Here is a 17310-nt window from a genome sequence, read left to right on the forward strand (position 1 = left end):
TTTCAACCTCCCTCCCTGCGATGGTGTTCTCCTCCCTTCCTATAGCCCTTTCACAACACACGGATAATCCAATAGTATGTACCTCTCTAAAAATTTTCTATCAGTTTCGCCGTCATTTTAAATCCATCTCGGCCTCAACCATGGCACCTATATGTAATACCCACCTCTTTTCCCCCTCCTTTACAGATTACACATTCTCTTTTTGGGAAAAGAAAGGTCTGAAATGCTTTGAGGATCTTTTCATTAATAATGTGTTTGCAAGCATTTCTGAATTATCCTCGTCATTCAGCCTGCCTCCGTCTCACCTATTCCGTTTCTTTCAAGTTAGGCATTGTGTCTCCTCCCTATTCGCTGGTTTTCCCTCCTTACCTACAAAGTCTGCATGGGAAGAGGTGTTCAAACTGAATCCTCATAAGGGTGGCATTATCTCACGGATACATGCAACGATCTGGTCACAGGACGATTCTTACAATATCAAAACCATTAGTGCTTGGGAAGAGGAATTTGCCCCGAGCTTGAGGATGATTACCAGGGCAGAGCGTTAGATAGTATACGTACCGCCACGTCTTGTGCTAGACTTAGTTTCATACCATTTAAAGTGGTCCACAGAGCTCACCTCTTTAGGAGTAAACTATCTAAAATATATCCCAATGTTGCTGACATGTGTGAAAAATGCAAACTTTCACCCTGTAATCTCAGTCATATGTTTGCACTCTGTCGCAAACTGCAGAACGTTTGGAACTCTTTCTTCGAAACTATGTCCGACGTTCTTAAGATCAAATTGGATATCTGTCCGTTAATTTCCATCTTTGGTGTTTCATCTCAGCGTCAGCCTCTGAACCATAAACAAGCTAGTGTTGTGGGTTTTGCATCGGTACTTGCTCGGCGCAGAATATTGCTGTCTTGGACCTCTCCACAACCCCCCTCTATATTAGTCTGGCTTAGAGATTTAGAGAGCTGCTGATGTCACGGAGTTATTTCCTGAAAGCTAAATGCGCATGTTACTGCATAAAGCAAAAAACAACTGCCATGGACGGCAAAGAATAAAATGGATAAATAGGAATGAGATTTTTTTCAGTGTTAGCCAGGGCTACTGACAATTACATACATTATCATATATAAAATATCATATATATTATATATATATAATTAAAAGGGGTAGAGCATAAACAAAGTCAATAACAGGCAGAAGGTCAAAATCAAGACACGTAATGCACTTCTAAATACACGAAGCAACAGCAAAGATCCGCCATGGGATGGAGACTGACTAGGCTTAAGTACACCTTCGGAAGCGTGAATCCCACCAATCCGGAATCCAACCGGTGTGAACAAGATGTGATTATGAGGCAGAGCAGTTCCTGTGATGATCGGAGCAGTATAACTCACTGCAGGGTCTCGTGGTCAGTGACTGAGCTTTCATCCTGGTATCTCGCTGGGTTTTAAAGTTTAGTACTGCCGACAGCGAAAATGCTGCACATAATAAGTGCTGCCTTTTGTTGCGGAAGAGTTGTAGCAAGCATTTTCGTTTTTCGACTGCATTCGCAAACCCAAATAGAGCAAAATAATAAACAGCAAAAATAACAGCGGCTGCCATTTCAGTTCAGCGGAAATGTGTATTTGCATTTTGCACGGGAATAGAAGATCGGATTTATATCCGTTTGCCTAAAACGCATTATGTGGCCAAGTGTAAATGTAACCAATTTCATCAATTCGGATAGCGATCCGATCAGAGAAAATGCACGAAGCGACCAAGTGTAAACAGGCCCTCACTCCAACTGTGGTAGTTTTATTAGACGATTCCCTGATAAACTAATCCAATCTGAACAGGGCTTTTGATTACTTTCAGGAAAACAAGACCTAATTGGTAATTTGTAGACGGTCCCTTAACTCTCCTCGCTACTTCAGGTCTCCATAAAAAATCTGTTTAGTCTCAGGATATTAAAAACGAACAATTATAGGAATAAAACAATGTGTTGTATATGATTGCCTTGGCTGTGAATAACAATAACTGACTAATCCAACCTAAACAGGGCTTTTGATTATTTTAACGAAAACGAAACCTAATTTGTAATTTGTAGACGGTCCCTTAGCTCCCTACGCTATTGCAGGTTTCTATAAAAAAAAAAATCTGTTTAGTCTCAGGATTTTAAAACAATCAATTATTGGAATAAAATATATGTTGTATCTGATTGCATTGGCTGTGAATAAAAATAATTGACAGATTAATCTTTTTTCTTTGCACCCACTGTAAGAATTTCTGAAGCCAGAAATGCGAATGTGCGAATGTGAAACTGCAGTACAATCAGTTAAACCAAACCACAGCATGTAAACTGTTAATCCGTATGAACATTGAACTCGAGACCAAACATAGATAAGATATTCCTAGCCTGAGAATGTTATCTAATCGGTTAAATGTTTATGAGATAGCTGAGAATTATGAATCTCAGTAAAACACGACTATTAGATGAGGATACGGTTAGCTAATTAATCTAATTCTGGCAAGTCATCATTAGCAAACTAGCCAAAATGTTTAAAATGAGAATAATCTCACTTCACTATAGTAGTGGTTAGCATTGAAACGTTTCATGAAGGCTTCATCCCAAATGGCTTCTCGTTTGCTATTACAAGTGCACTACATAGGACGCAGACGCCATTGGTTCGTATACTACGTCGTGCACTTGGATAGGGAGCAGCGCGCGATTTGGGATTCATGTTACTTGAGCAGCTCAGGGAGTAAGATTCAGTTTCACTTACCTCGGGCGTGGAAGCAAAACCTCAGCGAGCTTCTATTCTTAACTTTCTGTGGAATCCTGCCAGAAATCTTTTCATTTATAGAGGATTCATTGAGTCAGCCCTCACCGCAGTCATTCTTCGTCTCTTACGAGTGTAAGAAGAAATGTCTGTTTTCCAGCAGTTGGAGAATCAACATTTGGGCTCATTACCGCCACCACCTGGGCAGGAGTGGGCAGCCAGTTCAATGAGTGGACAACGACTCCCATGACATGGTATGGCATGGTGAGGCATGGTATGGCATCGTGAGGCATGGTATGGGATGGCATGGTGAGTTATGGCATAGTATGGTATGGCATAGCAAGGTTTGGTATGGCATGGTGAGGCATGGTATGTTATGACATGTTATGACATGGTGAGATATGGCATAGTATGGTATGGTATGGCATGGTGAGATATGGCATAGTATGGTATGGTATGGTATGGCATGGTGAGGTATGGTATGGTGAGGCATGGCATTATTCATAAAACAGTAAGCGCGCAATATCCGGATGACCTCCTGCTTTCACAGAGATTCTGCAGTATGGAACCTCTGGACACTGTGGATACCGCCCTATCCCATACCGTCACAGTGCGTGATTTCGAACGCAGCCCCTGGCTCACTACACATTGGGACACTGATGACTCAATTTCCGGCGAAATGACTTTTTTAAAATAATTAAACACTTAAAGGTCCATCCATCCATCCATCTCTTATACCGCTTATTCTTCAGTGTCGTGGAGAACACCCTGGACAGGGTGCCAGTCCATCGCAGGGCACACACACATTCACACAGCCATATTATGTTTCATTATTATTGCACTTGATGTCCTGTCAGCACTGTGTAAATCATACATGTATTGTTATTTTATCTCACTTTATACTGTACATAGTATATGGTTGTAATTACAATAAAAATCTACTCCACTTGGCCAGCTAGACAGTAGGGGGAAGTGAAATGCTCAGAGGAGAGGAAGTAGCCAACCCGGCAGGAGCATGACCGGTGAGTGCTGCTACTTAACAACGACACAGTCCAATTCATCAGAGCTAACTTGTGATCATGTTTTTCGTTACATTCTTTTATGAAAGTCTTGCGCAAACATTGTGGCACAAAAACAGTAATGATAAAAGGTGAAGTGGGTGAAAAAGTCAAAGCTAAATCAAATTCAAAGCAGGCTTACAGTATACAAAGGGTTAATATACAGGAGGAACGTCCTATGGAATAAATATATCAGTCCCTACAGGATTTCAGAGGTTTTTTTTTGTTTGTTTGTTTGTTTTTTGTGCTTGTTGCAACCAAAAACGCTCGATTTTGCTGCGACTTTTTTCCGAATTTGCACAGCAATTTTTATGCTTTTTTATTTTCCGGGAAACGACTCGAACTGGCGAAATCGCAATCGCACGAAAATATTTTGCACGGTCTTTCACGGTGACGTTTGTTAGTAAATAAGACTTTTTAGCTGTACTCGTGTTCGGTGCACATTAATCAATGAGGGCTTTGGCTGAACCTACGTCTCGATGACGTCACATGACGCATCTCTGCTCTTGAGTTTCCATGATTTCGCTAAATCCTCAAGGGACTGATATATGAACTTTTTTTATTATTATTTGTAGTAGTGTTGGAATAAAAGGAAGAAACAGAAGAAGCACAGCTTCTGGAGGACATTTGTCATAAACACCAGCTAAACTTTTACTACATTGAGATATTATATTATATTATATTATATTATATTATATTATATTATATTATATATGCGCTAATCATGTTCTATGTTGTACTTTAAATTGTCTGGTCTAGATTGGTGCACTTATGTGTCGTAAATGAATTGACAGAAGTGAACCTCTGTCCACAACGTGAGCAGTGATACGGTTTCTCGCCCATGTGAACGCGCTGATGTTTTTGAAGATCGCTCTGCTGAATAAAACTCTTCCCGCATTCTGAGCAGTGATACGGTTTCTCTCCCGTGTGAATGCGCTGGTGTCTTTGGAGATCGTTCTGTTGATTAAAGCTCTTCCCACACTGCGAGCACTGATACGGTTTCTCTCCCGTGTGAATGCGCTCGTGTGTTTGGAGATGACTCTGTCGATTGAAACTCTTCCCACACTGTGAGCAGTAATACGGCTTCTCTCCCGAGTGAACGCTCTTGTGTCTTTCCAGATACCTCTGTTGATTAAAGCTCTTCCCACACTGTGAGCAGCGATGTGGTTTTTCTCCTGTGTGAATGTGCTGATGCTGTCGGAGATGACACTGGTTAGTAAAACTCTTCCCGCACTGCGAGCACCGATACGGCTTCTCTCCGGTGTGAATGCGTTGGTGTTGTCTGTAATTACTCCCGTTATTAAAGCTCTTCCCGCACTGCGAGCAGCGATACGGCTTCTCTCCGGTGTGAATGCGCTGATGCTGTCCGAGATTACGCTGGTAAGTAAAACGCTTCCCACACTGCGTGCAGGGAAATGGCTTTTGTCTTGTGTGGACACACTGGTGCTTACTGAGGTTATAGACAGAAATAAAATCCTCCTCACATTCTGAGCAGTGATAGAGTTCTTTCTGCATTTGTCCATGAGTGGTGTCCGTGTGGAGAGTATCAGGCCATGTTTGCTGTATATTGGAGCTCACTGTGGGCATCACGTTGTCATTTTTAATTTCACATGATATCATATTCTCCTCAGAGTGGCTTCTCCTGATGTGATTGTCAAGATGAAACTGGGAAGTGTAGGAAAACAGACACCAGGAGCAGGAGAAAAGTTGCAGCAGGGAATTGTTCATTTCTGGAGAATAAATAATAAAAAAAAAAATTTTTTAAAAAGAAGTATTAGTAACTTATTGAGAAACAAACTGTTTTAACTTATTTTAGAAACTGTGCAACATATTTCTACCACTTTCCTAACAATTACAATAAAAATGCTGTTTTGTGTAGTTTTTTTTTTTTTTATGATTTCTTCTGTTTTTGTGTACATCTCATACTAAATTGTTTCAACTGCGCCTGTGTGAAAATGTATTTGCCGCCATAGTTACTAATTCCACAAATTTATTAAACTGTATTCATAATGGGGTTCAGCTGGACTAGACGCAACCAGGCCCGATTACTGCAAACCCTGTTCAATCACATCAGCACTTACATAGAACTTTTTCAACAGCATGAGGTTGGTTAAAAGGTCGTACCGAGTAACACGCTATGTGCTGAAGTTGAAAGAAATTCCAGAAATGATGAGGAAGGTGGTGATTGAAATACATCAGTCTGGGAAGGGTTACAATGCTATTTCAAATGCTCTGGGACTCCACAAGGACCACAGCGAGAGCCGTTATCTCCAAATGGAAAAACTCGGCACTGTAGTGAACCTTCCAAGAAGTGGCCGATCTTCCAAAATTCCTCCAAGAGCACAGCGACGACTCATATAGGAAGTGACAAAAGAGCCAAAGACTACATCAAAGGATCTACAGGCCTCTCTTGCATCAATAAAGGTCACTGTTCATGACTCCACTATCAGAAAGACACTGGGCAAAAATAACATCCATGGAAGAGTGGTGAGGTGAAAACCACCGCTAACCCAGAAGAACATTAAGGCTCGTCTGAATTTTGTCAAAACACACCTTGATGATCCTCAAACCTTTTGAGAGAACGTTCTGTGGATTGACGAGTCAAAAGTGGAACTGTTTGGAAGACAGGGGTCCCGTTACATCTGGCATAAACCAAACACCGAATTCCACAAAAAGAACATCATACCTACGGTCAAGCATGGTGGAGGCGGTGTGATGGTGTGGGGATGCTTTGCTGCTTGAAATGATTGAGACAAACATGAATCCTGCTCTCTACCAGAAAATCCTAAAGGAGAATGTCCGGTCTTCAGTCTGTAAGCTGAAACTCAAGTGGAACTGGATTATGCAGCAAGACAATGATCCAAATCATAGGAGTAAGTCCAGTTATCAGAAGCGTTTGGTTGCAGTTATTGCTGCTAAAGGTGGAACAACCAGAGTTTAAGAGCTTAAGTTTAAGGGGGCAATTAGTTTTCCACATTGGTGATAGGTGTTGGATAACTTTTTTTGCTTCGATAACAAAAATAATAAATAAAAACTGTCTTGTGTGTTTACTCCGGTTGCCTTTGTTTTATGTTGTATTTCACTTAAAAGATCTAAAACTATTTAGTATGAGAGAAATCAGTATGGGGGCAAATACTTTTTCACAGCAGCGTACGCTTCTATATGTGCTAAATCCAGTTGTTTTGAGAACACTGAAATTCAAATTAACTATGCCTTCTGGTGGCAAAAACAAACAAACAAAAAAATTCAACATTAGGCTACTAAATAGACATAGCATTAATATTATGAGCTCTAGCTAGCGGGCTAATATTTCATCTTACCTTCAAAGTGACTGCTACCACCAGCAAAACTGGAACCTCTATTGGTATCCTACAGGCCCTGAACACACCTCTCAGTGAATTTTTGTTGCTAACTTCCCACAGTCTGACAGAAGCATGACTATACTGGCAGTTCTTGTCTAATCCCACTTTGAGGTCTCCCTAATGGCTGTCAGAAAAGTCAGTGCTTGAGAGAATTTGCGAAGGTCTGAGTATATATACACACACACACACACACACACATTACTGCATGGTCTTTGCGAATTCTGTATGTCAGAGTAAACATTGTTAGAAGTATTCATATATAATAGCCACTGTGGGCTGAAAGTAGTGGGTAAATATAATAAAAATCAGGGTTGTACATAACCATTTGAGGAGCACTTTTTCTTCCAGAGGTAATCAAAGGCAAGGCCAAGGGTTTTGCCATAGTCATCTTTGTACCACATCAAGAGCTCTTGTCCTGTTTTAATGGGCTGACAGCAACAGAAGAGAATGCCTCCTCGATACTGGAATGCCACAAGATTCTGTTCTTCTTCATTACGAGCACAATTCACATACCTGGAAAATAAAGAGACAGACACTGAACAAAAGATGGTAGAGGGATGTTTAGTAAGGGATAAATAGAGGGAGAGAGCAGTTCATAGCAGGGGAAAGAATGGCTCCCTTTGAGTCGGTTCCCTCATCACAATGCATGCCTGGATGGCACTGGGATGGACCATGCAACAGAGATTGGACCCATGCGCGTTTGTCAACGACTGCTCTCATATGTGATGTTGGTTAATACATCTTCAGGCAAGCAACGATACAAGAAGAGGATTCTCTTATTTTTCAGAATCGTTGAGGTACGCGGACACCTGACCATCACAGCCATGTGTAGTTCTTCCCCAAACTGTTGCCACAAAGTTGGAAGCACAGAACTGTCTGGAATATCTTTGTATACTGTAGCATTAAGATTGAGCATCACTGGAACTACATAACCTAGCTTGAACCTGTTCCAGCATGGCAGTGCCCCTGTGAGAACTCCATGAAGGCATGGTTTTGCCAAGGGTGGTGTAGAAGAATTGAGTGGCCTTCACAGAGCTATGAACTCAATCCCACTGAACACCTTTGAGATGAATTGGAACACAAACTACATGCCTAACCTGATATCAGTACCTGACTTCATTAACGCTCTTGTGGCTGAATGGGCAAATCCCTACATCCATATTTGGAAAACTAGTGGAAAGCCTTCCAAGAAGAGTGAAGATTATTATAACAGAAAAGAAGGGACTACATCTGCAATGGGATATTCAACAAGCACACATGGGTGTGCTTGGTCAGGTGTCCACATACATGTAGTATACGTCAGTGGGAGTCCAAAAGCTGACAAGGAGGTGTGTTATACGTTAGCAAAACAATGCTTTCAACAGATAAACAAATACCCAATAGATTGCAGACTTGCAGTGTGTTCCTCACCTCATCCAGTTAGAATGCATCTCTCTCTGGCCATCGATGTATGTCTCACATTGTCTGCTCCTGGATATCTACAAAAGAATGTATAATATATTATAAATTCGAGTTATATACACGATCCCAGAGGTATCAAACGCAGGTCCCGGAGGGCCAACGCCCTGTATAATCAGTGATTTGTTCTGAACGCCCAAAAATGTAAGTTCTGAAATCTTCCATCGTTTAGTTGATCATTTTAAATGAGACAGAATACTAAACACTGTAGTGGTACAGTGTACTTACTACAAAATCCCATTAAAATAAAGAAGGACACACTCCATGCAATACAGTTCTATTAAAGAGTATGAAGGCAAAACAGGTCTGCTGACTGAGACAACAGCACTTCACTGTGCTTTTTCAGTCCGAGATTTCTGAGCTTTATTTATAATAATACCACAATGTGGACCACTTTTAGAGGTAATGAGTTCATTTGAGCTGAAGACGTAGATTATGAAACACCTAAAGATTTGCTTGTACCCATCACCATCTTCAAAGTGTGCTACTTATAATGGTAAGATCATATGAGGACTGGAGTAGTCAGAGGAGGAGAAGAAGAGACCCAGACGTATGGTTCTTCTGTGCCTCCAAGACTGGCATGCTGGAAAAAAAAACCCCACAGTTTACACTTGTATGCAAAAATTTGGGCACCCCTGGCCAAATTACATTCATCCATTCATCCATTTTCTGTACTGCTTATCCTACACATGGTCGTGGGGGAGCCTGGAGCCTATCCCAGGGAATTCGGGCACAAGGGGGGGGGTGGGGTGGAGTGGGGAGCGGTAAACTCTGCATGGAGTGCCAACCAATCGCAGGACACAATTGCAGACCCATTCACACTACAGACAATTTGGAAATGCCAATCAGCCTACAACGCACGTCTTTGGACTGGGGGAGGAAACCCCGCCCCCCGAGTACCCGGTTAAAAAAATTCCATTCTGCAAATATTAATGCAGTTATTTTATATTCGAATAACTTAAAAATGGGAAGAAATAAAATAGTAATTGTGGTATGGGTAAAAATTTGGACACCCTATTAAGTCAGTACTTAACACCCCCTTCAGCAGAGCTCACAGCTTGCGAGTGCTTTTTGTAGCCAGCTGGGAGTTTTTCTATTCTTGTTAAACAAACATTTACATACAACTGTACCTTTATTATTAACCTTTAATTAACCTTATAAACTAACTCACCACCCAAGAGTAGCCACTATTCATGGCTTCCTCTCTGTCCACCAGGTCTCCTTCATACGGCCCAAAGTGTGCACCAAGTGGAATCGTCTCCCCCTTATTGAACACCCCGAGGCCTGCATCAGGAATGTCAGACTTTCCAACCTCTAGACCGGGTGGAAGGGTTTGTCTGGCTCGGTCATCAATCCCCAGAGGAACGGGGGTATCAGAGATGAAAAGAGCGGGACCATGAACCTCACACTTGTTGATGAAGTAGGATCTGCAGTCCTCACAGTCTGGAACGGGGAAGACATGACAAAGGAAGTTCTTGAGTCCAAATAAATACAATTTTACAACAATACAACAAGAGTTAAGGCCAGGTATTTCCTTTAATAACGAGGAATCATGGCACCCCATGTAGGCAGATGTAAGATGATGTGCTCTAACTGTAGACTTCTGGGTTTTGTCGTTCTTAACCTACATTCAGAGAGAAGGAGCTTACAAGTATTAAATGTTTTATATTTGGGTGCTGCTACTGAAATGTGTAGGGGAAGAGAACGTGAGCAGAGTGGGGGCAGAGTGATTAGTTAAAAACAGGTTATTTTGACAAATTCCTTAGTCTTATATAAGAATGTTGTTTGAATAATAATCACAATGTAGGCTGCTTGATCATATTCAACTCCACAATGGTGTCTTACAGAGGAACTCATCATCTTCAGGTTCTTCCTCTTTTATAAGGTTCCTCTGGAACCCTCCAGTCTGTTGGTCAGTAGTGATGACACATCCCACAGGGCTTGATGGCCCTCCATCTGAAAGTCCACAAAACCCAAACAAGTGAGTGTGACGGTCACACATTAAGCGGAGTTAGACTTAAAGAGGTTACTGAGCCACACACTGGACTCTGATGTTGTCTTACAGAGATAGGCTTCATCTTCAGGTTCTTCTTTTTTCACAGGCTTCTGTTGATCCACAGGAATAGGGATCACAAATCGCACAGAGTCTGATGTCCCCCCATCTGAAGTCATGCAAAACTCAGTTTTCACATTCTCACAAAGCTAATGACCAAAGAACAAACAGATTGCAGACATTATTTTTTTAATAATCGAATTATCTGCCGACTATTTCAAACAAAAACACAACTAAATCAACTAATCAAGTTCAAATCCAAATGAAATAATAACAAAAGGAACCTGAATTATGATTTAATTGGAGGTCTTGAAATTGTGCTCATTCGAAAGTTCAATCAGAGCGACATGCTATTTCTTCTGTGGTGCTAGACATGTGCTTAAGTAAGGAGATCCCACTGGACATGTGGGTGGCGAGAGATTAAGACAGCCTTCGGGCATTTGAGATATTTATTATAGACAAAAAATTTTTAAAAAGAGAGCACTGACCTCTGACTCCATTAGAAAACGTGATTCTGGGGGGGGAGAAAAAAAAATGAGGGTCAAATATAACCAGGGCCTTTTGGAAATCAAATCAACACACCTTATGCAAGTAATGAAGATGTAATATCAAATAAGACAGATACAGAAACACACTTCGGATAAGACCATCTCCGGAAAAAGGTTTCTGGTTTCGCTATCCATCAAGCCAAAAAAGTTTTTAACGAAGTAAATCATTTGGCATCCGCATCAGATCCTGTTAACATGTATTAAGGCAGATTATCTTGGACTTTTGAAGGGAAAAGAAGAAGTAAACAAAAACCTCTTCAGCAAACCCTAATTTTATAAAATAACATTTTCTACAAGTCTTAATGCACAGTTTGTTTATATTTGATGAACTTATAGTAATTATGGTATGAGCAAAAGTTTGGACATGCTCCCAGTTGGAAAGTCTCAGAACTTGACTTTTAGTTTCTGATTTCTTGCCACGGTAGAAGAAACCAGTTTGATGTTGTACCTGCAGTACAGTAACCTCATACAACCCTGTCTTTATTCCTCCTTGGTTGGACCATTTAGCAATAAGATGTAGGTCATTTTCTTCATAAAATCAATCATGTGCTACAATTCTGCAGTATATGAAGTGATGAATTGCTCTTGTATCGTTGCATCAGATTCACTGTGAGTATCACATATATACATATGCATATACACTGTGTGTGTGTGTGTGTGTGTGTGTGTGTGTGTGTGTGTGTGTGTGTGTGTGTGTGTGCGCGCACAGCGACAGAAAGGCACTGTATACCCTGCTGGAAAAGAGACATTAGAAGCCATCGCAGAAATTCTAATGGTTTCCACTACAAATACCATTACAAACCATCAGGTAAAACCGTTACCATTACCAAATGTCAAAGGTGTTCTACTGGTCCTTAATGGTATCCACTACACATAACATGTCACCAATAGAAGGCAACACAGTAGAGACCCACAGGGACCATTACAGTTTCCATTAAAACCCAATACAATTACCATTAAAACCATTACAAATTCTATGAGGGTTTCTATTGTGTGTTTTTCAGTAGGGTAAATGGAAATTATTTATTATTAGTAGTATTAGTATTAGTAGTAGTTGATGTTATTACATTATTGGTGTTTAATTCACCGGGGAAGCCAAACACTGCGATCCTACTTGGATCATTTGTAGTGTTCCTGTACTTGTTTATTTTGATATTTACAACTGAGAATAAATTCCTTCAGTATTCCTCATTATCAACTAATTCAATCAGCCGACTTCACAAAGCGTTTCATACCGGAATTTCACGAGGCACAATCCCAAATGGCTCCCCGTTGGAAAGTAAGTGCACTAGATAGGGCGTAGACGCCATCGTTTAATATTTTATGTAGCGCACTTCTATAGGGAGCAGCGAGCCATTTGGAATTGAACCATTGTCAGTCACCTGAGCAGGTCGGCTAGAGATTCAGCTTCACTTACCTCGGAGTCAAAACCTCAGCGAGCTGCTACCTGTTCAGGTCTAACTTCCTTTTCCCCTGTGGAATCCTGTCGAGAAATCCTTCTTCTTCGTTTGTGAGGTCTTCTTCTTCTAATGTAATGGCAGACAGTATGGGGTACATTACCGCCACCAACAGGAGTGGAATGTAATAGTGAAGGACGTTCATGTTCTTCTTCCTCCTGTTCTTCTTCCTCTTGTTCTTGTTCTTCTTCCTCTTGTTCTTGTTCTTCTTCCTCTTGGTCTTCTTGTTCTTCTTCTTGTTCTTCTTCCTCTTGTTCTTATCCTTCTTGTTCTTGTTCCTCTTGGTCTTCTTGTTCTTCTTCCTCTTGTTCTTATCCTTCTTGTTCTTGTTCCTCTTGGTCTTCTTGTTCTTCTTCTTGTTCTCTGGTTCTCCTTGTAACTTTGATATAAAAAAATATATATATATATATCCCTATTCAGCTATCTAACTTTCATACGCAAGCTCTGTTATTTTTGGTTGATGGTGTATAAACACGACTTCTCTCCTCATAGATGTTAGATTTGGAATAATAACGATAATAAATCCATCCATTTTCTGTACCGCTTATCCTACACAGAGTCGTGGGGAGCCTGGAGCTTATTCAAGGGAAATCTGGTGACAAGGCAGGGGACACCTTGGACGAGGGGCCAGCCCATCACAGGGCACCAATGCACGCACACACACACTCACACAGACAGTTTAGAGTATTGAGAAATAATACGAATATTGATTCGATAGAAAAGTATTCAATTCACATTCAATACTTTTCTATCGAATCAATATTCGTCATTTATGATGTTGAAGTAAAAGAAAGAAACAAGAGGCAGTATATGTAAAGCAATATAGGGAGCCCAGTTTATTCAGAGAACACAAAATACTTCGAGTTTATCCATTTATCAAGACGTTCCAGTGGTAAGGCTCAAGAGCCGTGTTATAATAAGATATTAAATAATGCAGTAGAGCAGACCTTGACAGAACTTCGATCCTTCCTACTGATCAGCAATGGAGGTGTTCCATCTCTAACATACATTTCTCATGAGAGGATGGCTCTGTGTTGGAGCAATCGTGTGTCTTAAATATACATAAATGAACAAATCTCTGTTTTCGTACATCACCGTGAACACTGATACGGCTTCTCTTCTGTGTGAACGCGCTGGTGTCGTCTGAGCGTGTCGCTAAGAGTAAACCTCTTCCCACACTGTGAGCAGGGATACGGTTTCTCTCCCGTGTGAACGCGCTGGTGTCTTTGGAGATCGCTCCGTTGATTAAAAGTTTTCCCACACTGCGTGCACTGATACGGCTTCACGTCCACGTGAACGAGCCGGTGTCTTTGCAGAGAACTTCTTTTGTTAAAACTCTTTCCACAGTGCGAGCAGAGAAACGGCTTCTCCCCTGTGTGGACGCGCTTATGGTCTTCGAGGTGACTCGGCCGTGTGAAAGTTTTCCCGCACTGCGAGCAGCGATACGGCTTCGCTTCGGTGTGAACGCACAGGTGTCTTTTTAGAGTATTTCGTTTCGTGAAGATCTGTCCGCACTGTGAGCAGGGAAAAGGCTTCTCTTCCGTGTGAATGCGCTCATGGTCTTTGAGATGTCTCTGGCAGGTAAAACTCGTCCCACACTGCGAGCAGAGATATGGCTTCTCTCCTGTGTGAGTACGCTGGTGTTGTTTGAAATTGCTGCCTTTATTAAAACTCTTCCCGCACTGGGAGCAACGGTACGGCTTCTCTCCCGTGTGAATACGCGCGTGTGTTGCGAGTGTGCTCTGGTCAGTAAAACTCTTACCACACTGCGAGCAGCGATACGGCTTCTCTCCTGTGTGAATGCGCTGGTGTGTTCGAAGATGACTCTGTCTTCTGAAGCTCTTCCCACACCGTGAACAACGATAGGCTTTCTCTTCTGTATGAATGTTCTGGTGATGCTGGAGAACATCCTTTTCACTAACGCGTTTTCCATAGTGTGAGCAGAGATACGGATCATCACTTGTATGGAGACGAGTTTTGAGATTATTCAGGGGAGTAAGACTCTTCTCACAGTTTGCACGATGAGGGATTTCTTTCCGCATTTGTCCGCGAGCGTGGAGAGTACCAGGGCTTGATTGCTGACCGTCGGAGCTTTTTGTGAGCGTCAGACTCTCGTTTTTAACATCTCCTGACACTAACTCGCTCGCGTATTCCTTATAGTGGCTGCTCCTTATGTGTTTGTCAAGGTACGATTGAGATTTGCAAGAAAGTGGACAACAGGAGCAGGAGAAGACTTGCAGTAGGGTATCATTCATTTCTGGAGCATAAAAATGAAAAGTATTAGAAACTCGTAGAGAAATAACACATTTTAACAGTTTTTTTTTGTTTGTTTTCACAAACCATCCCAACATAAACTTTGAATGCAACAGAGAATATGAGTTCTGGACAACAAAACACAGTAAAAAGTATCATGGAAACTCTTCATGGAAAGAATCAGTAATGTAAAGACTTTATTGAAAGATGTCTTTTAATAATAATTCTAAAGGATACCAGGAAGCTTGAATAAAATGAGACTTGTCTAGACTGAAGGTGATGTAGGCTCTGGTAGCCCTACTAAGCTCACTGTATGGCCACAATGCTTCTATATTTTAATATAGACGTTGTCTATTTTTCTTCTAAATGGTTAAAAGAAGTCTGTTTAAAAAATAAATAAATAAATAAGGCAGAAAATTAAGAGTTGGACTTTGGGGCATATCTGTTACTATAGTCCTCAAACCGAGGCTGAGGGTTTACCGTTTTTGAAAAAAAATTAGACACAGTTTTCAGAGTTATGACTAACAATTTCGCTTTTTTAATCATGGCTAAATCACACTGTGTGAGGAGGGCAAAGTAAACAAATATAGGCATTTGTTTTGATCCACTGTTACACTTTTATTCACATCAAAATGCATGTGTATCTGCAAAGGTTTACAGGCCCAGTCCCCAAACCCATAGAAAACCTTTGGGGTGAACTGAAGAGGAGAGTCCACCAGAGTGGACCTTGAAATGTGAAGGATCTGGAGAGATTCTGTACGGAGGAACGCTCTCAGATCCCTCGCCATGTATTCTCCAACCTCATCAGGCGTTACAGGAGAAGCCTCAGAGACGTTATCTTGGGAGGTATCACAAAGTATTGACTAAAAGGGTGCCAATAATTCTTGCACACCTATATTTAACAAAGATTTTATATTTATATTGTTGTGTTTGCAAATGTTTACAAAAAGTATTTTTGTATTAAGAGTATTACAGAGTATTAAAAGATCAAAAGGTTAAACAATAAAGACAATTGTTCACAGCCTTCTTTGGTCATATTTACCAAGGGTGCCAATATTAGTGGAGGGCATTGTGTATATTTATATGACTAAGTTGCTGTTTCATTTATTATTGCCTTTTATAGCTGATAAAACCTTGTGACCTGTTGTTTTTGGACTATTGCATGGAAAGCAGCGATGATATTTTGAAAACTTGGCCAATAGAAATCTGTGCTCCGTGCTAGCATGGTGAGAAAAGAATGGCTCTTGAGGCTTTCATTGTTTGGGAGAACCCAACGACTCAGTGGGAAAAAAATATTCGTAGGACTTCTTGGTTCACGACATATGGACAAAAAACCCATAAAACCTTGTGCTATTGCACCACCATTAGGCATATGTGGGTCCCTTCATGTGCCTGAATAGTGGGGGGTCAAGTTTGGGTCAAGGTGCTCTGGTACCGAGCACATTTAGAAACTTTGTGTTTAAAGTTTTTGTCATTGACAATCCATGGCTTGCCCAGAAGTCTAATAATATTTCACTGCTCAAACTCAGATCTGGGAGTCTGCTTCTCCAAATCACACTCAGTATCTCCTTCAATCCCAATATTAGCAAGTCCCCCAAGGGCATTATAGAGTCGGTATTAGGTACCCCCTCCACCTTCTCCACGAAGGCTGTATATTCCAAACAGCAGACAGAGATGACTTCACATCACCATGTCAGGCTAAACCTGATCGGGTTTTGAGGGTGGCCTGGTCACCAGACGCTTACCTATGAACACCATCCACCAACCCGGTGGGTCCTGGCAACCCTAATCCGGGTAGTACACTTAGTCTTTGTACCTTTTATGGGGGTCATTAGAGGGTCATCACTCTTTGTCTGACCTCTCCTAACATTAAGAAGAGATGGTCGTCAAATGTGATGCCAAAAGAAGAATCCAGCACCCTGTTTAAGCAATCGACTCCCAAAGAGACCTAAGCGATGGGACATCCATGTGTTCTTAAGGCCAGTTTGGAGAACGTAAGTGAAACATCACAGCTGTCATGTCTGATACGGCTTCTCTCCTGTGTGAACGTTACAGGACTCTCACGCCACATCAGCCAATTTTAAGTGTCCTCAAAAGTCAAGTGGCCTCAGGGACTTTTATTAGCATAGTCCCTGGTTTGGTCAGACTCGTCCAACACTGTGAGCAGCTTTGTTCCTTTTTATGCGAGTGTTTCTGTCGATCACTCTGATGATTCCCACACTGAGAATCACAGATATGGCTCCTCTCCTGCATTAGTGTAGACCCTGAGTTGATCAGACCGCCTCCGAACATGTCAAGAATCTTGTCCCGATATCTCCAGCGGCCCAAGTTCAACATAATGCTTTTAAACACCATTCTTATATTTTCAGT

The 17310-nt window shown here is 41.3% G+C and overlaps 3 protein-coding genes across 8 annotated transcripts in view; all 3 read right to left on the bottom strand.

Moving 5' to 3' along the window:
- The window catches only part of LOC108274551 (zinc finger protein 431), a 68363-nt gene that overhangs the window by 34286 nt on the left and 16767 nt on the right, over positions 1-17310 (bottom strand). Inside the window, exon 1 of one of the 5 annotated variants that reach the window (XM_017484874.3) lies at positions 2755-3350. The exons of 2 other annotated variants lie outside the window; for them this stretch is intronic. The gene's annotated coding sequence lies outside the window, so the exon portion shown is untranslated. Of the gene's footprint in view, positions 1-2754; positions 3367-17310 lie in introns of those variants that run through there. 2 more of the 5 variants (XM_053685949.1, XM_047159946.2) reach the window with 2 other exon arrangements.
- LOC128634969 (histone-lysine N-methyltransferase PRDM9) lies at positions 3633-13366 on the bottom strand. Of its 2 annotated transcripts, XM_053685951.1 has the most exons (8): positions 12648-13366; positions 11171-11196; positions 10693-10831; positions 10475-10585; positions 9801-10072; positions 8582-8649; positions 7494-7684; positions 3633-5539 (listed from the first exon to the last, which is right to left on the bottom strand). In XM_053685951.1, exons 2-8 carry the CDS (start codon positions 11180-11182, stop codon positions 4551-4553), a joined length of 1782 nt encoding a protein of 593 aa, XP_053541926.1. In that variant the 5' UTR covers positions 11183-11196; positions 12648-13366; the 3' UTR covers positions 3633-4550. The 2 variants fall into 2 exon arrangements, with proteins under 2 accessions (XP_053541926.1, XP_053541927.1); XM_053685952.1 differs by lacking the exon at positions 11171-11196.
- On the bottom strand, positions 13499-17251 carry LOC128634971 (gastrula zinc finger protein XlCGF26.1-like). Its single transcript, XM_053685954.1, has one exon. It carries the CDS (start codon positions 15036-15038, stop codon positions 13779-13781), a length of 1260 nt encoding a protein of 419 aa, XP_053541929.1. The 5' UTR covers positions 15039-17251; the 3' UTR covers positions 13499-13778.

Source organism: Ictalurus punctatus, chromosome 14 (assembly GCF_001660625.3).
Source record: "Ictalurus punctatus breed USDA103 chromosome 14, Coco_2.0, whole genome shotgun sequence".
NCBI classification, from domain to species: Eukaryota; Metazoa; Chordata; class Actinopteri; order Siluriformes; family Ictaluridae; genus Ictalurus; species Ictalurus punctatus.

Coding starts and splice junctions, on each gene's coding strand:
- LOC128634969 (XM_053685951.1), bottom strand. Junction 8,650..9,800: donor ATAGTGGCTACTCTTGGGTG/GTGAGTTAGTTT, acceptor ATTCTTTTGTAG/ATATCCAGGAGCAGACAATG. Junction 7,685..8,581: donor ATGCATTCTAACTGGATGAG/GTGAGGAACACA, acceptor TTTATTTTCCAG/GTATGTGAATTGTGCTCGTA.
- LOC128634971 (XM_053685954.1), bottom strand. CDS start 15,038: ATGTTGGGATGGTTTGTGAAAACAAACAAAAAAAAACTGTTAAAATGT.